General features: G+C 48.7%; 1 protein-coding gene across 1 annotated transcript; it reads left to right on the forward strand.

The window, feature by feature from the left end:
• The first annotated feature begins 9,919 nt into the window (after window positions 1-9,919).
• On the forward strand, window positions 9,920-21,514 carry CD22 (CD22 molecule). Its single transcript, XM_014794857.2, has 14 exons — window positions 9,920-9,965; window positions 12,170-12,225; window positions 12,496-12,870; window positions 13,838-14,122; window positions 15,238-15,522; window positions 15,646-15,909; window positions 16,979-17,236; window positions 17,432-17,695; window positions 17,775-18,035; window positions 19,363-19,459; window positions 19,612-19,687; window positions 19,824-19,948; window positions 20,355-20,439; window positions 20,738-21,514. Exons 2-14 carry the CDS (start codon window positions 12,192-12,194, stop codon window positions 20,867-20,869), a joined length of 2,541 nt encoding a protein of 846 aa, XP_014650343.1. The 5' UTR covers window positions 9,920-9,965; window positions 12,170-12,191; the 3' UTR covers window positions 20,870-21,514.
• Window positions 21,515-22,768: the final 1,254 nt, after the last annotated feature.

Consider the following 22,768-nt stretch of genomic DNA (forward strand, 5'->3'; position numbering starts at 1 on the left):
ACCATTTACATTTAATGTAATTACTTACAAGCTAAGGCTTAAGTCTGCCATTTTTATTTTTTGTTTTCTCTTCATTCTCTCTGTTTTTAATCTCTGTTTTCTTTTGTCCTGCCTTCCTGTGGGATCCTTGAACAATTTTTTAAAATTCCATTTTGATTTATCTATAGTGTTTTTGAGTATATCACTTTGTATAGCTTTTTTGTGATTGCTCTAGGTATTACATTATATGTAACTTATCAAAGTCTACTGATTTCAACATTTTACCTGTTCAAGGGAAATGTAGAAACCTTACCTCCCTTTTCATCCCTTTACACTCTCCCATTTATAATATAATTGTCTTAAATATTTCCTCTACATACACTGAGAACAGTATTTACTCAGTGTTATTGTTTTTGCTTTGACTGTCAAATACAATTTAGAAAACTCAAGAACAGAAGAAAAGTCTATTGTATTTACCCATAAGTTTGCTCTTTCCATATTCTTTCTTCCTTCCTTTTTTTTTAAAAAATCATTTTCTTTCTGTTTAGAGAATTCCCTTTAGCCATCCTTTTAAGTAGGCCTCTTTTGGTTAAAAAGTCTGTTAGTTTTCCTTCACCTGAGAATGTCTTGATTTCCCCTTCATTTCTGAAGGATATTTTCACTAGAAAAATGTTCTCAGGTTGATAGTTCTTCTCTTTCAGTATCCAAAAAATGTTGTTTCATGTCCTCATGGCCTCCATGGTTTTTGATGTGACATCTACTGTCATTTGAATGGGTTTTCTTCCTATAGGTAATGTGTCATTTCTCTGTGGTTGCTGTCACAATTTTTTCTTTGTCTTTAGTTTTTAGAAGTTTGAGTATTGTGTGTCTTGGCATGGATTTCTTTGGATTTATTCTGTTTGAGATTTGCTCAGCTTCTTGAATCTGTAGATATACTTTTTTTGTTTGTTTTGTCAAATTAGGGACTTTTCAGTCATTATTTCTTCAAAGACTTTCTCAGCCCCACTCTCTTTCTCCTCTCCTTCTGAGACTCCAATGACATGCATGTTAGATCTTTTGTTATAGTCACACATGTCCTTGAGGTTCTATTCATTTTTTTAGGTCTATTTTCTCTCTGTTGTTCAAATTGGGTAATTTCTGTTGTTCCATGTTCCATTTCACTGAGTCTTTCTTCCATACTCTCCATTCTGCTGTTGAGTGCATTCGTTCAGGTTTTGATTATAGTTATTGTATTTTTTAGCTCTAAAATTTCCTTTTGGTTCTTCTTTATATATATATATATGTTGTTTTGCTGAGACTTTCTGTTTTCTCATTTATTTCAAGCGTGTTTGCAATTGCTCACTGAAGCGTTTTTATGAAGGCTGCTTTCAACTCTTTGTCAGTGAGGTCAGCACCATGACAGTGTGAGCCACTCCCTTTGTCTCTCCTCCCTAGGTCACAACCAGCAGGACATCCATAGACCAACAAAGGATCCTCTGCCCAGCACAGCAGGACACCTGAGAGATCCATACATCTGTACATCTGAAGGTGGGTGGACTGGACCTCCTGGAGGTGGTAGAACCAGGTAGCAGCAGCAGCAGCTCCCGAGACCAGAGGCTCCAGGAACTGTGGCGGTGTCTGTGACTGGAGGCTCCAGGAGCCGTGGCAGTGTCTGTGACTGGAGGCTTCAGGAACCACAGCAACATCTGAGAATTGAGGCTCCAGGAACTGAGGCAGCACCCACAACCAGAGGCTCCAGGACAAGGATGCATGCAGCCCCCTCCTTCTCCCCTGGCAGCAGCAGTGGTGCCTGTGACTCTAGCCCTCCAAGGAGGGCTGCATCCAAGACTCCAGTGCCCCCAGCAGCAGTGGCAATGCCTGCAACTTGGGGTTCCAGGAACTATGGTGGCTTCTGAGACCAGAGGCTCCAGGAACTGCTGCAGCACCATGATTGGGGGCCCCAGAAACTGAAGCAGCACCAGGACTTGAGGTCCCAGGAACTGTGGCAGTGCCTGTGGCCCAGGTACCCACACTCTGCAGTGGTGGTGGCAACACCAGTGACCCTGACCCATCCAGCAGTGGTGGCAATGCACATGAACCCAGCATCCCCAGGAAACCTGGTAGCAGCAGCGGAGGTGGTGCATGTGACTCCCACTGCTCAGCAGCAGTGGTGCCTGAGGCCACAGGGAACTGGACAGCAATGGTGGTGGAGTCCTTGACCCTGGTCCCTCAACCACAGTGGTGTCTGCAACGCCAGCCCTGCCACCCATGGCAGCAGTGCCTGTGAACCCGACAACCCTGGACACAGTGGAGGCTCCCTGCAACCCCAGATCCTGCCCCTCTCTCCTCTCCCCCCATGGTGGTGGAGACTTTGACCCAGGTGATCCCGGAAACAGGTTGGTTAACTTGGTGTCAATGCCCAGGACCACAGTGAAACCAGCAGCAGCAAGGCACCAATGACCTTGGAGGCAAAAGCAGGGACAACAAGAGCACCAATGACAGGTCTGGCAGAGGCAGTGGAGGGTGGAAAGTGCTGGCTCTCAAATACAATCAGAGGCAGCTCAGAATCAAAGTAACCAGAGCTTTCCCTAAATAAGACAGGTGTTCACTACTACAAATGCACCAGCAGAGGAAAAACTCATCAAGCACCAGGAAAAATTATGGTAACACTGTATCACAAAAACATGATAATTCTCTAAAAACCAAGCTTGAAGTCACGGGAAGACTGCAATCTGACTGGCAGAAAATTAAAAATGGCTGTCATGAGAAAACTCAATGAGCCACAAAAAAATCTTAGAAAGACAGTTCAATGAGCTCAGGAGTAAAATTAGTGACAAGAAGGAGTACTTTACTAAAGAGATTGAAACTCTAAAAAAGAAACAAACAGAAATTCTAAAGCTGAAGGACTCAATAAATGAGAGGAAGAATGTATTAGAAAGCATTAGAAATAGTGCAGACCATATGGAAGAGACAATTAGTGATACATAGGATAGATAGGAAGATAGAAACTTAGAAATGATACAGGTAGAAGAGGAGAGAGAACTAAGATTTTTTAAACATGAAGAAACTCCATGAGAAATCTCTGACTCCATTAGAAAAAGCAACATGGGAATAATGAGCTCCCTTCTCCCTCTCTTCTCCTTCTAGAAGAGAGGGAGAAGGGAGCAGAGAGCTTATTCAAAGAAATAATAGCTGAGAACTTCCCAAACCTGAGAAAGGAACTGGATATACAAATACATGAAGCTAACAGAACATCTAATTATCTCAACTCAAAAAGACCTTCTCTAAGACACGTTATATTAAAAATGCCAAAAATCAATGACAAAGAAAGAATACTAAAGGCAGCCAGGGAAAAAAACAATAACCTACAAAGGAACCATCATTAGGCTATCAGCAGATTTCTCAGCAGAAACTCTACAGGGCAGGAGAGACTGAAATGATGTATTCAAAATGTTGAAAAGATAAAAACTGTCAGCCAAGAATACTCTCTCCAGTAAAATTATCTTTCAGATCTGAAGGAGAAATAAAGGCTGTTCCAGACAAACAAAAGCTGAGGGAATTTATCACCACTTGACCTGCCTTAAAAGAAATGTTTAAAGGATCCCTTCTACCTGAAATGAAAAGGCAAAAGTGAAAAAAACTTTGAGCAAGGAGGTAAATAGACAGACTGGACAAGAAAATTGTAAACCTATTACAGAATAGGATTTAAACACTTAATTATAGCATAAAGCTTAAGGGGGAAAAAGTATTAAAAATAACGAAAGCTACTTCAATATGGTAATGAGCTCACAACATAAAAAGGGATAATTTGTGACAACAGAAATATAAAAGGGGAGGGGATAAAGGACAGAACCTGTATATGCAAACGAAAATAAGAAGCTATCAGTAGAAAAAGGACTATTTTATCTATTGTATACAAACCTCATGGTAACCACAAAACAAAAATCTAGAGCAGAGACACGAAACATAAAAAAAGAAGAAACTGAGAAAGACATCACAGAGAACAACCAAACTAAAATGGCAGACAGAAATACAAGGGAAAAGAAACAATGAAAATATAGAGCAACTGGAAAACAAAAGATGGCAGTAGTAAGCCCTCATATATCAATAATCACCCTAAATGTAAATGGACTGAATTCACCAATCAAAAGACATACAGTGGCTGTATTAGAAAAACAAGACCCAACAATATGCTGCCTCCAGGAGACCCATGTCAGCTCTAAAGACAAACACAGGCTCAAAGTGAAGGAGTGGAAGATGATACTCCAAGCAAATGGTAACCAAAAGAAAGCATGTGTAGCCATATTTATATCAGAAAAAATAGACTTCAAGCCAAAAAAGATAACAAGATACAAACATGGACATCATATAATGATAAAGGGAACAATACATCAAGAAGACATGCCATTTATGGATATATATACACCTAACATAGGAGCACCAAAGAATATAAAGCAACTATTAACAGACCTAAAGGAAGAAGTTGACAGCAACACAATAGTAGTAGGGGACCTTAACACTCCACTTATATCAACGGCTAGATCATCCAGACAGAAAGTCAACAAGGAAACATCAGCCTTAAATGACACATTAGACTAGATGACTTAATAGATATATACAGAACATTCCATCCAAAAGAAACAGAACACACATTCTTCTCAAATGCACATGGAACATTCTCAAGGAGATACCATATGTTGGGACACAAAACAAGTCTCAATAATTTTAAGAAGATTGAAATCATATCAAGCATCTTTTCTGACCACAGCAGTATGAAACTAGAAATAAAATACAAGAAGAAAACTGGAAAAATCACAAATATGTGGAGATTAAACAACGTGCTACTGAACAACTATTAGGTCAACAAAAAAATCCAAAGAGAAATCAAAAAAATACCTGGAGACAAATGAAAATGAAAATATGACATACAAAAATCAATGGGATGCAGCAGAAGTGGTACTAAGAGGGAAGTTTATAGCAATACAGGCCTACCTCAAGAAACAAGAAAAATCTCAAAGAAACAATCTAACTATACACCTGAATAGGAACTGAAGAAACTAGAAGAACAAACGAAGCCCAAAGTTAGTAGAAGGAAGGAAATAATAAAAATCAGAGTGGAAATAAGTGAAATAGAGACTAAGAAGACAATAGAAAAGATCAATGAAACTAAGACCTGGTTCTCTGAAAAAAATAAACAAAATTGACAAACCGTTAGCTAGACTCACTAAGAAAAAAAGAGAGAAGGCTCAAATAAAATCAGAAAGAAAAGAGGAGAAGTTACAACGGATACCACAGAAATACAAATGATCATGAGAGATGACTACAAACAGCCATATGCTAACAAATTAGAAAATCTAGAAGAAATGGATAAGTTCTTAGAATTATACAATCTTCCAGGATTGAATCATGAAGAAATAGAAAATTTGAATAGACTGATCACTAGTAAGGAAATTGAAACAATAATTGAAAACCTCCCAAAAAACAAAAGTCCCAGACCAGATGGCTTCACTGGTGAATTCTACCAAACATTCAAAGAAGACTTAACACCTATCCTTCTCAAACTCTTCCAAAAAATTGAAGAGGAGAGAATGCTTCCTAATTCCTTTTATAAGGCCAACATTACCCTGCTACCAAAACCAGACAAGGACAACACAAAAAAAGAAAATTATAGACCAAAATCTCTGATGAACATAGATGTAAAAATTCTCAACAAAATGTTAGCAAACCAAACACAACAATACATTAAAAGGATCATACACCACAATCAAGTGGGATTTATTCCAGGAATGCAAGGATGGTTCAACATCCACAAATCAATCAATATGATACACCACATTAACAAAATGAAGAATAAAAATCATATGGTCATCTCAATAGATGCTGAATAAGCATTTGACAAGATTCAACATCCACTTATGAAAAAAACTCTCAATAAAATGGATATAGAAGGAAAATATCTCAACATAATAAAGGCCATGTATAACAAACCCACAGCTAACATCAAGCTGAAAGATTTTCCTCTAAGATCAGGAACAAGGCAAGGGTGCCCACTCTCACCACTTTTATTCAACATAGTACTGTATGTGCTAGCCAGAGCAATTAGGCAAGAAAAAGAAATAAAAGGCATCTAAGTTGAAAAGGCAGAAGTAAAGCTGTTACTATTTGAAGATGACATGATTTTATATATAGAAAACCCTAAAGACTCCACCAAAAGACTATTAGAAATAATAAATGAATGCAGTAAAGCTGCAGGGAACAAAATTAGTATACAAAAATCTGTTGTGTTTCTATGCATTAACAAGCAACTGTCAGAAAGAGAAATTAATAAAACAACTCCATTACAAAGCAATTAAAAGAATAAAATACCTAGGAATAAATTTAACCACAGAGATAAAAGACCTGTACACAGAAAACTATAAGACATTATTGAGAGAAATTGAAGAAGATACAAAGAAATGGAAAGATATTCTGTGCTCATGAATTGGAAGAATTAACATTGTTAAAATATCCATATTACCTAAAGCGATCTACAGATTCAATGCAATCCCTATCAAAATCCCAATGGCATTTTTCACAGAAATAGAACAAAACATCCTAAAATTTGTATGGAACCACAAAAGACCCAAAAATAGCCAAAGAAATCCTGAGAAAAAAGAACAAAGTCAGAGGTATCACACTCCCTGATTTCATACTATACTACAAAGCTATAGTAATCAAAACAGCATGGTACTGGCAGAAAAACAGACACACAGATCAATGGAACAGAACTGAGAGCCCAAAAATAAACTCTCACATCTAGGTATAGCTAATCTTTGACAAAGGAGCCAAGAACATACAATGGAGAAAGGAAAATCTCTTCAATAAATGGTGTTGGGAAAACTGGACAGCCTCATGCAAAAGAACGAAACTAGATCACTATCTTACACCGTACACAAAAATTAACTCAAAATGGATTAAAGACTTAAATATAAGACCCAAAACCATAAAATTCCTAGAAGAAAACACAGGCAGTATGCTTTTTGACATCAGTCTTAGTGATATCTTCTTGGATATGTCTCCTCAGGCAAGGGAGACAAAAGAAAAGATAAACAAATGGGACTACATCTAACTAACAAGCTTCTGCACAGCCTGGAAAACCATCAACAAAACAAAAAAGACAATCCAAAAATGGGAGAAGCTATTCATAAATCAAATATCCGATAAGTGGTTAATATCCAAAATATATAAAGAACTCATACAATTCAACAAAAAACCCCAAACAACTCAATTAAAAAAATGGGCAGAGGATCTGAACAGACATTTTTCCAAAGAAGATATACAGATGGCCAACAGACACATGAAAAGATGCTCAGCATCACTAATCATTAGGGAAATGCAAATCAAAACCACAAAGAGATATCACCTTATGCCCACCAGAATGGCTATTATCAAAAAGACAAAAAATATCAAATATTGGAGAGGATGTCGAGAAGAGGGAACTCTCATACACTGTTGGTGGGAATGTAAATTGGTGCAGCCACAATGGAAAAGAGCAAAGACCTTCCTCAAAAAATAAAGAATAGAACTACCATATGATTCAGCTATTCCATTTCTGGGTATTTATCCGAAAAATACAGAAATACTAATTCAAAAAGATATATGCACCCCTATGTTCATTGCGGCATTGTTTAAAATAGCCAAGATATGGATGCCCATTGATGGATGAATGGATAAAGAAGATATGGTATAAATACCCAATGGAATTCTACTCAGCCATAGAAAAGATTAAATCTTGCCATTTGCAACCACATGGATGGACCTTGAGGGTATTATGCTAAATGAAATAAATCAGATGGAGGAAGACCAATACTGTATGATCTCACTCATGTGGAAGATAAAAAGCAAAACAAACAAAACGAAACGAAAACAAACTCATAGAAGCAGACAACAGATTGGTGGTTACCAGAGCAGAAGGACGGTGGGGGAAGGACAAAATAGGTAAATGGGGTCAATTGTACAATGACGATGGCAACTAGACTTTGGTGGTGAGCACGCTGTAGTATACACAGATGTTGAATTATAATGCTGTACACCTGAAACCTATATAATGTTATAAACCAGTGTTGCCTCAATAAAAAAAGATCCTAAAAAATAAAATCTTTGTCAGATAATTCTAACATCAGTGTCATCTTGGTGTTTGCGTCTGTTGATTATCTTTTCTCATTCACTTAGAGAACTTCCTGGTTCTTCATACGACAAGTGATTTTCAGTTGAAACCCGGACGTTTTGAGTGTTATGTTAGAGGGCTGCATCTTATTTAAATCTGTGTTTTCGCAAGCCTCCCCTGCCCCTGCTCCAGTGAAGTGAAGGGGGCACCACCTCATTACCGCCAAATGGGGGTAGAAGTCCAGCTCCTCCAACCAGCCTCCCTTGACCCTGGAGGGTGAAGGCTCCTTGTTATTGCTAGGTGGGGGTAGGGGCGGAGTTCAGGTCCCCATTAGGCATCCACTATTTCCACTCTGGCTGGGAGGGGAGGGGTACTTCATGACTGCTCCCCGCGTGGCTTCCACGCAGATCGCACTGCAGGAGGAGGGCTCGTTACTACTGCGCGTTGGTGAAGTCCCCACTCTCCAATGGACCTCCTCTCACGGCACCCCAGGGAGGAGGGGGAGGGACCTCCCATCACCCGCTGAGTGGGGGCAGATGTTCAGGCTCCCCTGACGGGGAGTGTGGTCTCCACTGACGCTGTGGGGAGGATGAGCCCACTGGGGATGGAGGGCACAGCCCCGGGCTCGGCTTCCTCTGGCACCACTCAGACGGGGTGTGGGGGCGTGGCCTGGGGTTCTTCCTTACAGCCCCGGGAGAGTGAAGTCTAGGTTCCCCATCAGCCTTTGTTGTCGGGGGTGAGAGGAAGCTGAAGGGTTTTCTGTGGTCCTTGGCTGGAGTAGAGCAGCTATTGCCCTGTCTTTCTAGGCTGCCCCTTTCCTGGTTCTTTGGCTAGAAGAGCAGGGTTTTGCTAGAGTGTTTTTTTTGTCTGTGCCCATGGGCATTTTCAGTTGCAGGCTTCTCCAGTATTCCGTCTTGGATATACCAGGGAAAGAAAAAACCCAGGGAATTCACCGCCACATCGTTCCTCAGGCCCCAGGGCCCCTAACCAGTGTGCCTTCTCTCCACCTTCCAGAGTCTTCTTATGCTTGTTTTATAATGTCCAGGGTTTTCACTTGTACTTCGCAGAAGAAATAGGGAAAAGTACCTGTACTTCCTGGAACATCACTGCAATTTGAAGTTGTTGTTCTTCACTCTCTCCATTTCCCTCTCAATGACTGGTGGTTGGTAGAGGGTGGTGTGGTAGAGGGTCGGAGTGAAGATTTCTCAGAAGCTGCCCTTTCACCTCTAGGGTTTGCATGGCTTTGCCTGCTGTCTGGCTCTGGTCTGAAGACACTCCCAGACTAGAAGTCTGGTAAAAGTGGCGAGGTTTGAGTCTCAGGACTTGCCAATTCAATAACACTTCACATAAGCTACCTTTTTCCTTCCTGAAATCTGTGTGTTCTTCCCTCAACCCTTGGGGGCTCTGATGCCTCAGTGTCAGTGATCAGATCCCCGAACATTCGTGCCCGTAGAGGGACAGTAACGCGAATGAGAAGAACGGGATGCGGTCACTGAACTGCAAATACTTTCAAGTTGGTTTGTGCCTTTTCGGCAGTTCTGATCAGCTTGGCTTGAGGCGTTAGCCTTTCCTAAGTGCCGGATGGAGCAGAAGGCGGGGAGGAGACAGCTCTGAACCATTTGATGGAGAAACTCCATCCACTGAAACTGAAAACTGACCGTAGATGCCTGAGGGTTCCTTCCGACCCGACTCCAAGCCCACAGCCCCTCATGGTGGTGTCTCTTGGCCATCCCCAGAGCTCCAGAGAGGCGGGGGGTGTGGCCAAGGAGGGTGAAATTAGTCATTGGAGACTTCGCTGTGCTTCCCCTTTCACTCGCAGATGCCACCAGGGTCCCCGACGAGGGAAGACACGAGGAAACAGGTAAGAACTATTTTGCTTTCTTCTGCATTCAACAAGCAGGTATGGAACAGCTGCCATGTTCCAGGCACAATTCTCAGGGCTGGGAGCACAGTGGGGAGCCCCTTCCCTTTCTCTTGCCAGTGTTACAGCAGGTTGTAGACCCCTGTCTTTGAGCAGCCCTGCTGCTGGGCTTGGCGAGTCTTCTGAGAGTAGGATGGGTCACTGGATGCCAGGGAGGGAAGAACAGACTCAGGGAGGCCAGCTCTGAGGTCCTGCAAAGGCCTCAACAGGCCTGCGTCTGGACAGTGTGGCCTGGTCCTCAGCCTTCGTGCTGAATGCCTACCGTCCCAGCCTCCATGTCCCACGGTGCCTCAGTGGCCTTCCAGTTCCAGGCCTGGGGCCCCACTTCTTATGCCCCAGAGACTGCCTGGGGCCCCTTGGAGTGAGCATTCAGCCCTGCTCTGAGAAGCGCCCCCTGCCCACTGGTCCTGGCGTCCTGAAGCCAGTCCCCAGTGAGAGTGTGGCGGTGGCTGCTGCAGAGGGGGCACAATGGCCCAGCTACTGGAGGCTAGCCTTTGCCATGATGAGTGGAATCTGGCCCTCGTGGAAACCCAAAGGGGTTTCAGGGTGTGTCCCTCAGAACACTGACCCCACAACCCTGCCGAGTGCTCATGGAAAACGTGAAATAGATCCTATGGCCAAAGAAGGGTGGGCAACCTACTGGACTCCAGCCCCATGCTGGGAGGCGTGTGCACACACACAACTGACGAAAGGGTTGGAAAAGACCTGCAGTAAAGAATCCTGTTTGACTTTTTTAACCCAGCTTTTCTCAAATGGATCTGATCTTGAAGACGTTTTTGTGTGTGACACTATTAGCCCCCGCAGAGCCGGTGTCAGAGTCTGGCCCAGTTCAGACCCCTCACCCCCAATCCATGCCCAGAGCCAGGCCAGCACAGCCATGCCGCCCAGGGACAGACCCCCTTCCTGCTTTCAGCAAGCAGCTTAGCTTTCCCCATCCTGGGTACTGGGTACCGGGTACCGGACACCCAACAGCCTTTGGCATGAGCCATCACGAGACTGAGGAGATAAACAGTCGGGGAGGGGGTGGCGCGTGGGAAATGTTGGCCGGGCGGTGGGAGGGGCGCAGGTCTGTGCTGAGACCCGGAGACACACTCTGTCAGCACATCCTGCTGGCTCCCGGGGGATGGCCCAGAGGGCACAGCCATGCAAATTGGGACTTAAATTTAACTCTATGTAAATGTAACTCTCTGTAAAAGTCTAGTGAGGTGGCGGCAAGCTTGCTGCACAGAGAGAGAGAGTGAGAGAGAGAGACAGGGGCAGTGGTTGCAGACTGGTGGCCCTTGACCTGCCTCTCACCCACCGACAAGTTTTTCTTGACCGGCACCGGGGGGTGTTTTTGTGTTTTTTTAAGCAGGACATTTCATGTGAAAATGTGGCTTCTTACTTCTCTTATAACAGGGGAAGATCAGGCAGTGCTGAGCCCACGGTCCCCCTGGGCAACAGTTGGCTGGAACTGAAATAGTCATCGCCTTGACACAAGGCGTGACCTCTGTCCCCACCTGGTTGATTTGTGTTTCCTACTCAGCCCCTGGGGGCATCTGAGTGGGACCCTTGGACCACATTCTCCTAAGTGCTCCCAACCCCTCTAAATGCTCTCTGGATATCAGACTTAATTATTGGTTTTAGAGTTGTTTTTTTCCTGGTCTTTCAAATCAAGGTTTCACCATGTTTCTCCCCTGTGTAAAACCCTTCACTAGTGGCTCAAGGTGAGCTCCAAGGTACCCAGGGCCTGGCATTCAAGGTGTCCAGTAGTCTGGTGCCACTCAAAGCCTGAGAGCTGGGCAGGAAGTTTATAAAACTGTGGATGGATGGATAGTCGGATGCATGGATAGACGAATGGATGGACAGACAGACGGATAGGAGGATGGACGGATGGATGGATGGACGGATGGATGGATGGAAGAAAGAAGGAGTGCTGGGAAGAGAGAGAGGCTAGCCCTGTAGAGTTCTTGGGCTGAAAGGAGAGGCACAGCATACCCAGAAAAGGTCCCATGAGCATCCGGAAGTCCACATCCCGCCATGCAACCAGACGTGGTCCTCCCGGGATCGGGGAAATGGGGTCAGAGCTCAGTGGATGAGCAAGAAAAGCCGTCTGGAAGAAGTAGGCCACCAGATGGCTCAAAGACAAACTCTTCCTGGCCCAGGTTCCCGCCTAGACACAACACCATGCGTCTCCTCGGCCCCTCACTCCTGCTCCTCGGTAAGGACTGTATCTTAGGCTGGTCCTTCAGTGCTGGGATGACTGTGGGAGCTGGTGGAGAGGAAAGACCTGGGGCAGAGAAGAGTCAAGGTGGGGTGGGGTGGGGTGAGGGCGGTCCTGTATATATGTGTCTATATTCTTCTCTCTTTGTGTCTTGCTCTCTTGGTGTGCCTCCTGCTCGCTCCCTCCATCTTCAGAGGGGCCTCTTTATTCCTCTGAAAGCTCTCCATGCCTCTCAATAATAATCATGATCACTGTACTGGCTTCCAGAATACTTGGCTTTCTCTGACTCAACTCGGTGGATATTTAACCACCCCAAGACCCTCTACACCTGGGAGAGGGCCTGCGTCTGGATTCCCTGCAGCTACAGAATCCCAGAGCGTGGAAGTGTAGTGGAAAACATGACCGTGTACCACAATTATGAGTATGACAAAGGCAGGAAGCAGTACACGGGGACCATCCTCTATCAGAAGACAAACACCAAGGAGATTTCTCGCGAGGAAAGGGTACAGTTCCTGGGAGACAACAAGTCCAACTGCACCCTCCACATCCACCCTGTGGGTGTCCAAGACAGTGGTCGGCTGGGGCTGAGGATGACATCGGGGGATGACAAATGGATGGAGGATATATTCCTGAACGTCTCTAGTAAGGCCCTGGGGGATGGGGTCCTCTACCCCAAGGGTGGGCAAGGAGGGAGGTGGGAAACATCCGGCTCCTGGGACAGGGTGGCAAGGGGGGTTGCCTGCAGAGGCCAGGCAGGGGTGCCAGCGAGTGACTCGGGTGGCACAGGACAACAGGGCTGTGGCAAACTGGAACCTGAGCCCTGTCCCTCTTCAAGCATCCCGCCCGCCACTCAGCTCCTGCCCATCCTGGAATCCGGATTCCAGGTTGCCTGATCTTTCAAGAGAATATGGCAATCTGGATTTTCAAGTGAAATCCCCTAGTGTGTTAATGTTGGTGATTAACTCTAATGAGCCCTTCACGGCTAAATGACACACATGTAGGGGGTGCGTCAAACACCGGTCTGGGGTCCCCGCCTTGGGGAGCGTGCTTACTCCATCCCACAGCCTGTTTCTTCAGTGGGTGGTTCTAAGCAGCCCAATGTTTAGGGTGAGAGATGTAGCTTCAGATCCTGCCGTCTGAGAGTGGCCCAGCCCCTGGGAGAGCTGGGCCTGGCGCTCACAGGCCTGCTCTACTAAAGGAATCCCCTAAGGGTGTCTCCAGTATCTAGGCCACTAAACACATGCAGGTCTGTCATCAAAGCTAAGAAATGCACGTTGAACTAACCTGATAAAATTCACCTGGGGGTGGTGGGGAGAGTGCTCTTGAACCCACTGAGAAAGCAAACATTAGGGAGTGAGACAGAAGTAAGTATAAAATATAAAATACAATTCCTAAGGAGGATCAGTATTCATAAGACCTTTCAGAGTGTGTTTCGGCTGAGCAAACATGGCTCAAAGCAGAGAAAGGCAGGCCCAGGGAGAGGTGGGACAGACAGGCAAGGATTCCTGAGGTGTCGTTTGGGGAGGGCATCGAAAGCCAGGTGTAGGAGGCTGGTACCCACTGCTCCTCAGGCTCCCCCCCCTGCAGCACGGTCCCTTCTCTCTTGCAGAGACGGCCCCTCCACCTCACGTCTGGCTCCCTCCAGAAATCCGGGAGTTCCAGGAGGTCACCCTGACCTGCTCGCTGAATTTCGCCTGCTTTGGGTACAAATTGCAGTGGTCCCCAAAGGGGTCTGGTGTCCCCTCGACCTCCCTGACCCCCCAGGTCGTCTCCACCGAGAGCAGGTTCACGTTCCAGCCACAGTGGACTGACCACGGCAAGAATCTGAGCTGCCAGCTCTTGGATCCTGACAAGCAGGTGCTCTCTGAGGAAACCGTGAGGCTGGATGTGAAGCGTGAGTGTCCCCCGGGCTCCTCTGGGAAGGACGAGGGGCTCGTCATCTTCTCCCCAAGCCCTCAGTGAGCACAGAGTCCCAGGAGCCTACACGGAAGGAGGCGTGACCAGCCTGTGGACACCCGCAGCTGGGAATGGTCCAGGCAGAGCCTGTTCCCTCCTGCACACCCCTGTTGTCAGCTCTGGCGTGTCAGGAAACAGACTCATTTTAGCATCTGCTTTGGTCCAACAGAATAAAATAATTTAATCTATCCTTAAGCCATGACATGATTTTGGGATCATCTGGTTAGGTTTTGTGGTTCCCCTGGGTGGTGAGGGTGAGAAATGTTGTCACATCCTTATTTGTGCCTCATTCATTCATTCAACAAATCTTTACTGCAAACCTACCAGGTACCAGGCCTTGTTACGGCTGCCGGGGATACTGTGGTGAGCAACGTTCACGCCCACAGGGAGCTGGCGTCGCAGTGGGACAGACAAAGAATAGATAGATTAACAAAGAAATATAGAACATACTTGTAGGTGGTGCTAAGTGTGTAAAGGAAAAATACAGCAGGGCGAGGACAGAGGGAAGGAAGGTTGCAGGCTTCTCTGAGAAAGGTGAACTTGAGCTGAGACTTGAGTGAAGGGAGGGACTGAGGAAGGCAAATATTTGCAAGAAGACTATCGCAGGGAGAGGAAAGAGCGAGGACCAAGGCCCTGAGGCAGGAGCACGGGGTGTGGCACAGGCTGCCTCGGAGCTGTGTCCGAGGGCCAGCCGTAGGAGAGGACGGCCAGGAGGGACCGGATGCTCCATCCCGTGCTCTGCAGTGAGGGTTTTGGATTTTATTCTAAGAGTGGAATCAACTGAATGGTTTCCAGCCCAGGAGGGACAAGGTCTTATTGGCAGTATTAGGAATGCTGCTGGCTGCTGGTGGAGAGCAGACCTCTGGGGACTGGGGCCGTGGGGAGCAGAGAGACAAGTTATGAGGCTGTGACAGTCATCCGGGTGCTTGGACCAGCCCAGCCTTGTTGACAAGGGTAGCAGGGAATGGCTGCACACCCTCACACGCCTTGTGTAGGCTGCTGTAACTTCTCACCATCTTACATCCTCTGAGAATTCCCTGTCTGCTCCTCCAGACCGACCAAAGTTGGACATCAAGGTCAGACCTGAAGAAGCTGTTGTAAGAGAGGGGGATCCTGTGACAATGACGTGCCGGGTCGTCAGCAGCAACCCAGAGTACTGGACCATATCCTGGCTCAAGGATGGGATCCCGCTGAGTAGGGAGGAGATGCCAAGGGAGCAAGAGATGCTCACGTTAACTCTGTCCGGAGTGACCAAAGACATGAGTGGAAAGTACCAGTGTGAAGCCCACAATGACATGGGCTCAGAAAAGTCCCAAGAAGTGGACCTCCATGTGCATTGTGAGCCTCCCGGGAGCCTGGAGGGGGCAGGCAGAGACTTAGCAGGAGTGGAACCCAAGCCCTCGAGAGGTAAGCAGCAGAGGCTCTCCTCACCTCCCCCCTTGCCTCTGTTCCTTCTTCCAGATGCTCCAGAACCTTCCACGGTTCAGATCTCCCCCTCGCCAGCTACGGAGGGAAATCCAGTAGTGCTGACTTGTACATCACAGGCCAGTCCTCCTCCAACAAATTACACCTGGTATCACAACGGGATAGAGGTGCCAAGAAGGACAAGTAAGACCTTCCAGATCCCAGAGGTCCTCCTCAGGCACGCTGGGAATTATTCCTGCCTGGCAGAAAACGCTCTTGGTCCTGGACAAGTTGGCCAGGAGGCTCGGCTGGTCGTCCATTGTGAGTAGTCACAGAGCCTCTGGATTCCAGAGGGAGCAGGTGGAAGCGGGAGACGGAGGAAGGCAGGTGGAGGGCAGGGGATGCTTGGCTCCTAGAATGGACGGCAAGCAGATGCCAGGGTCTCCTGACCTGCAAGCTCTCGGCAGGTGTTTGCTGTTGCTCACAGCTGTGTTCTCAGCACCAGAGCAGGGCCCGGCTCATGGTCAGTGCTCTGTAGATGTCTGTTGAATGAATGAACTGCAAGATGTCACGGCCCCATGAGGGACTTGGAGACTTGGCGTCACTAAGCAGTGGCTGAGTCCCAGAAGGGGTCCTGAAGTTTTCAAGGAGAACTGGGGCAAAATGTCTCATTCTCTCTCCATTGTCAGACCTTGGTCAACATAGTGAATCTTGTCACTGAGCCGAGTCCAGGACAAAGAGAATCCGTAGGTTTGATCTGGGACCCTGGGATGTCACGGTCTGGACTGAATGCACTGATAGGGATGCCCAAATCGTAAACATCTTGACAGCTGGAAGGATGCTGACAGCAGCAGCAGACACGGTTATTAAGTGTTTACTACACACCACATCGCTCTAAGGGCATCACCTCATTTCCTCTTTGCAACAATTCGACAAGGGGAGGTACTTTTAGGACCCCATTTGACAGACAAGTAAACTGAGGCTTGCAACCATGCTCACATAGCTCGAAGTGCAAGGTCCAGCAGTCTGGCTCCAGAGCTGTCCTTTTTTTTGTTTTAATTAATACCTGCACCGCAGTGACCCAGCTCTGCTCCCCACACCCATCTGCAGACCCGCAAACAGTGCGCCTCCGCCTTGCGTGGGACCAGGCGTCCTCTGCCCGGGGCTGCACTCTTAACGGCTGCCCCATCTGCCTCAAAGCACAGCCAGGCCAGATGGCCAGGGCAGGGTTTCCGTCCTCACACAGATGCCAGAGGGAAGCACGAGGCTTCCTGTGGTGAATTCAGGAACTGTGTGAACTCAGGGCACAGGAGGGGGAAAGAGGAAGCAGGAAAGAAAGGGTATATGGACAGCTGACTTTTCTTCACCCATCTGTCTGGTTTTCTCCCAGATCCCCCCAAGGGGGTAACCATGGTGATTCTAAACCCCACGCCGATCCGAGAAGGAGATGACGTGACCCTGTCCTGTCACTACAATTCCAGCAACCCCAGAGTCACCCGCTATGAATGGAGTCCCTGGGGCCCCTGGCATGAGCTGTTACCTGGGGTGCTGACAATTCCAAAAGTTGCCTGGGACGCCAAGCCCATCACCTGCACAGCCTGTAACTGGTGGTGTTCGCAGGGGCTTCCTGTCAAGCTGGACGTCCAGCGTGAGTGACCCCGGCGGGGGCACCTGGGAGATAGCCGAGCTGGGATCTGGGGCTCTGAGGGGGAGGAGCCTGGACCAGAGTCTTCACAGAGCACTGAGGGATGAGAGTCAGTCCTCAGGGCCGTGGGGAGAGGAGGTCCTGGGGACAGGAAGAGGGAAAGGGACTTGAGGTCAGCCTGAGGTCCTTGCTCTCCAGATGCCCCCAAAGATGTCAAGGTCCTGCTGATCAGCCCCCGTTCTGAGATTTACTCTGGGGACCCGGTCCACCTCCAATGTAACTTCTCCAGTAGCCGCCCCACAGACGTCCACTTCTTCTGGAAGAAAGATGGGATCCTTCTGCAGAAAGGAAGAGAACTGAGTTTTGCCGCCATCTCTCCAGAAGACGCCGGAAGTTACAACTGCCTGGCCAATAACTCCATAGGGCAGAGCACGTCTGAGGCCTTGAGGCTCCAAGTGCTGTGTGAGTGGTAGAACCAGAGGCTGAGAGCAGAGACGCGCAGGTGACCAGCCCCCCGATCCTGACTCTGCTTCTCTTACAGATGCCCCTAGGAGGCTGCGTGTGTCTGTTAGCCCAAAAGACGTGATAGAGGGGCAGAGGGCAGTCCTGTCGTGTGAGAGCGACGCCAACCCTCCCATCTACCACTACTCCTGGTTTGACTGGAATGACCAAAACCTCCACCATTCTGATAAGATGCTGAGACTGGATCCCGTGAAGGTCCAGCACTCAGGCGCCTATCGGTGTGAAGGGACCAACGGAGTGGGGGCAGGCATGTCGCCCCCCAACACCCTCACAGTCTACTGTAAGGCCCCTTCCCGCATCTTCTCTGGCCCTGGGCACTCCTGCAGCTTCCCCCCAAGGCTGTGCGTTCCGGACCACCTCACCCCTCCTTCCCAGCACTCCCCTCTCCCGTCCTGTGGGGCCAGCCCGGCCTGTGCACTCATAGGGGCACCCCCTCCTCCCCACACAGCTCACCTGTCGTCCCTCCTTCCCGCTCAGTCTCTCCTGACTCCCTCGGGGGCGATCCCCTCTCAGGCTGCCCCCCACCTCCAGACAACCTGAGCTCCTCCTGGGTCCCTCTCTCTGTCTCTCTCTCTGTCTCAACTTTGATAGGTTGCTTGTTTTAATCTTTTGAGATTTTAGGGTTTTTTTTTTTTTTAAAGACAATGTACCTAGTAGAAAGACAGACGCCTCTTCTTTCTTGCTCCCTGAGAACTCCACCCCACCCCCGGAGGCAGCTGGTTACGTCTCCTTACAAAGACTTTCTGTACGTGCACAGCAGGCATGTGTGGGTCTATGTCTGTGCACACTTTTGTTACACAAATGGTGGGAGAGCTCACACTTTGCTCTGAACCTTCTCTTTTTCCGTGTAATAACACCACTTGGAGATTGTTCTATATCTGTGCCCACACAGGGCGTCTGAAGAGTCTGGAAACACAGGGAAGATATTTAATTTATTTACTGTAGTTTTTCAGATTAATAATGGGAGCCACAGCTTTAAATTTAGAGGGTCATTGCCTGCAAGGCGGGGCGCTAAAGGGGAACAGCCTGTGCGTGTTATTTGGAATGAAACACATTGTATAAAAACACGGGTCCCTGTGTCTCCACTTTGCAGACACCCTGGAGCCCTGCCTCTTTTCCTAAGGGCTGCGCTGTCTTCCTGTGCATGGATGCTGCCTGCTTATCTCCCAGTGCCCTCCTCAAGGCTGTGGGCATTCTTGCTCTGCACACACCTGCGAGGAGAGTTGCAGGATAAATTTCTACATGGAATTGCTGGGTCAAAGGACAAGTGATTTTAAGTTCTGATTGTATGGCCACACTGCCCTCTGAAGAGAATGTACCCATTTACGAGGACTGCGTGCTCTGTGTGTGCCCACGCTGGTCACAGAGCAGGAGCTTCTCGTGAGGAAGAGCTAGCCCTTTCCTCCACACGGGAGGTCCAGGGGGCGGGGGCTGGCGTCTCCCTCTTCCTCCGCATCTTGTCCTCATGCAAAAAGACAGCGGCTGTGCGGACAGAAGTGGAGGATGCGAAGTGGAGCATGCGTACTGGGCACGGCCTCAGGGCAGGGCTGGCCCGTGACCTGACTGAGGCGGTGTCGTCCACTCACGGAGGCTCCTTCCTTCCTCAGACAGTGCAGAGACCATCAGCAGACGAGCGGCCATGGGAGTGGGCTTCTTCCTGGCCATCCTCCTCCTGGCCATCTGGGGAGTCAAGATTCGGCGAAGGTGAGCTCCTCCCCTGCCCACGTCCTCCGCTCTCCCTCCGTGACTCCAGGGAGGGACTCCAGTTCCTCAGTCCCGTGGTCCCCAGCTTGCCGGTTCCACAGCGACCTGCTCCCGTTCCCGTGATCCTCACTGGGCAGGTCTTGGTTTCTTAGCTGGAAGAGGATCCGGAGGCAGCAGGAGCATCAGGAAAATTCCAGTGGGCAGAGCTTCTTCGTGAGGAATAACAAGGTAGGATGGGAGAAGAATAAAAAGGCAAGGCAGACGCTGAAGTCAAGCAAACTGAAGGGGGTGAGGAGGAGTTCTGGGGGGAGGGCTGGGGTGTCACAGGCCAGGAGCAGGGAGCTGAAACCTGTCTCTCTCCCAGATCAGAAGAGCCCCTGTCTCGGAAGGCCGCCACTCCCTGGGATGCTATAACCTGGCGATGGAAGACTCCAGCAGCTATGGTCCCTTGCGCTTTCCTGGCGGCGAGACTGACGTGCCGAGTACAGGGTATTGAGGGTACCAGGAGGGTGACACCGCGTCCTGGGGGGTCTGTGGGAGGAAAAGGTCGTGTCCTGCCTGCTGGCTTTGTGTGGGGCCTGTGCCACCGCCATACACCCATTACCTCGCTCCAGCTCTGTCACAACCCCCTGGGTGAGTGATGGTCTCGGGAACTGGACCTGTTCCTTCAAGCCAGGAGCATGGAGGCCCAGAGTTGGTCTCTGTCACCAAGCTTAAGACTGTGATACATACATACGTTCACTCATTTGACACATTAGCTCCTACTGTGAGCACTGGGCATAACAGGGAAGGGGCTGAGGGGCTGGGGTGCTCTTGGGGTCTCCGGGAGTCGGAAGAAGGAGAGAGTTCCTGCGAAATGCTTCCTTTGTGGTCCTCTGTCTGCCCTCCCTCTCAGAGATGCAGAGACTTCAGAGATGCAGGGACTTTCCCTAAACGGGGACAACACGGTCACTTACTCTGTGGTGCAGAAGCATCACGTGGTAAGAGGGCAGGGCTGTGGGAGGAGGGGGATGAGGGGCCTGGCCTCGGTGGTGAGTCCTGGATGGGAAGGACTTGGGTGGACTCAGTGGTGGCAAAGGCTGGGCGGTGGGGAGGGTCGCTCAAGCCCAGGTGTGGTCAGAGCCGGGCAGGCACCTCGCAATCTGAGATGCCAACTACAGCCAGTCTCTGGACAAGAAGACCCCCACTCGTGCTCTTGGGCTCCCCGGTGGAGCCAAGGAGAGAACAGGCAGGGGAAGCAGACTGTGGGAGGGTGGTAAAACAATGTGGTTTTCTCAGGGCGACTATGAGAACGTGACTCCAGCTGTTCCGGAAGACGAGGGGATACATTACTCAGAGCTGGTTCACTTTGGCGCTGGGCAGCGGCCTCCGGCCGAGGAAGGCGTGGACTACGTGACCCTCAAGCACTGATGGGCCACACCGGCTGAGGTGGGGTGCCCAGGCCCTGCAGGAACCCGTCCTGGAGTTTCCCCAGCATCTGCTGCTCAGCCACGGAGCTCCACAGCCTTCCCCTTCACACACACACACCATTACTGCAACTCCAGTGGGTGCAGAGGACTCTGTGCACGGCCCAGGGACAGTCTTCCTTCTCAGCGCTGGGAACCCTGACTCTGAAAGGCCTTCCTCTGGGCCTTTTCTGCCCTCCTTCCCTCACCTACCCTGCGCTGTACAAACCCCCTACCCCTCCCCAGCCATCTGCCACCACCCCCTCCCCAAGCCCCACGCCAGCTGGCTGTGTTCCTGCTGGGGTCAGCTTGTCACTATGGTTTCTTTCCCTCCCTATCCCTTTGACCCCCTCCTCCTGCTCTGATAGTCCCCCTCACTAATCTTATGCCCAAGTTTTGCCTCTAGGGCGAAGCCCAGGGAAAGAGGAACAGAAATGATGCAGACAGAGGCACTGTCCTGTTCTGGTTTCTCCTCTCCGTGTACGCCAGGCTGTCCATGGAGAGGGTCACGCTGCTGGAACCCCCTGCCTCAGGGGTCTCATGGTCTGAGCCATACCCCCGTGTGGACAAACGTGTAACAAACACGGAGCTGCCCAATAAAATGGCTCAGATCCCACTTCAAAGAACCAGTGAACTATTTCCAGTCTGCAGAGCCCGAGTGGGGACAGGGAGATGGGGAAGGTGTTGCGGGGCTTGGGGAGAGGGGAAGAGAGTCAATGTGACGTCACGATCAAACCAGCAGATTGGCGAGTCCATTGTCTTGCTGCTGAGTGCCCTGGCTCTGCAGGCAGACAGACAGACACGAGTCTGAGTCTTGACACTTCTGCTTAAGTAGCTCAGAGATCTTGGGCAAAGTGCCCCAGCTCATCTGAGCCTCAGTTTCTTCATCTGTAAAATGGAGATGCCCCTACGCACTGTGCAGGTGGTTCAAGATAGGAAGTGAAGTATGATCTTGTATTCACTGGAGTCGCATTATTAGGGGCCTAATGCAACAGCCAAAAGTCCCTAACAACCACAGTCCCATCTTATTTGCATCTCTTGAAGAATGTAAAAAGGGGAAGCCAATTCATTACTCACAGTTATTTTCAAAAGTGACCCTGCCAAGGTCTTTCACAACCCACAGCTGCCTAAGAACTTCTCGAAAGCCAGCTGCCTTGAGAAACCTCACGGCTTTTCATCTTCACTGTCACCCCCACCAGTTCCCTATGACCTTCACTAATTCACACTTTCCATTAGGTCCTTCTGGCTTCCCCTCCACTTCTTGGGTTTCACATCCCTCCCCCCATTTTCCTGCTTCTGCCAGTGGGCTACAGGGTTCCTCAGGGCAGAACGCATGGTTATCCATCAGCAAGAAGATGACTGTAAAATTCCTGGCCTGCAGTGGGTGCTCCAAAAGTTCTGCCTTCTTTCCCTGCCCCCTTTCCCGCTCGCTCAGTACCACAATGTTCTCTAAGCGAAGACGACATTCTGGTCATCTTTGGAATTAGGGTAGCATAAGGCACTGATTTCCCCATTGAAGGGGGAGGAAGAGTATCCTCTACCCACTCTGGGTCCTTCCTGGCTGGGACACAAATTAAATTGACATGAGACCGAATAGCAGGAGAAAATAAAAAAAGTTTAACATCATGTATACATGGGAGAAACCAGGGAAACTGAGTTTCTCAACAAATGGCAGAGGTTTTTCACCTGAAATAGCATATTCAGGTAGACAAAGGAGGAGGTTGGGGGTGGGGAGGGAGACAGAAAGCACAGTAATCAAGAATATGCAGATTTAAGTCCTCTCCTTCTGTACTGATAAGAGTTTCTAGAGATAAGGTCATCCCTCCTCTTCCTAGTACAGAGAGGGAGACACCTTTACAAATGG

This window comes from Ceratotherium simum, chromosome 33 (genome assembly GCF_057802395.1).
Source record: "Ceratotherium simum simum isolate JZ-2026a chromosome 33, ASM5780239v1, whole genome shotgun sequence".
Taxonomy (NCBI): domain Eukaryota; kingdom Metazoa; phylum Chordata; class Mammalia; order Perissodactyla; family Rhinocerotidae; genus Ceratotherium; species Ceratotherium simum.

Coding starts and splice junctions, on each gene's coding strand:
- CD22 (XM_014794857.2), top strand. CDS start 12,192: ATGCGTCTCCTCGGCCCCTCACTCCTGCTCCTCG. Junction 15,910..16,978: donor GGCTCGGCTGGTCGTCCATT/GTGAGTAGTCAC, acceptor GTTTTCTCCCAG/ATCCCCCCAAGGGGGTAACC. Junction 20,440..20,737: donor TGGTGCAGAAGCATCACGTG/GTAAGAGGGCAG, acceptor TGGTTTTCTCAG/GGCGACTATGAGAACGTGAC.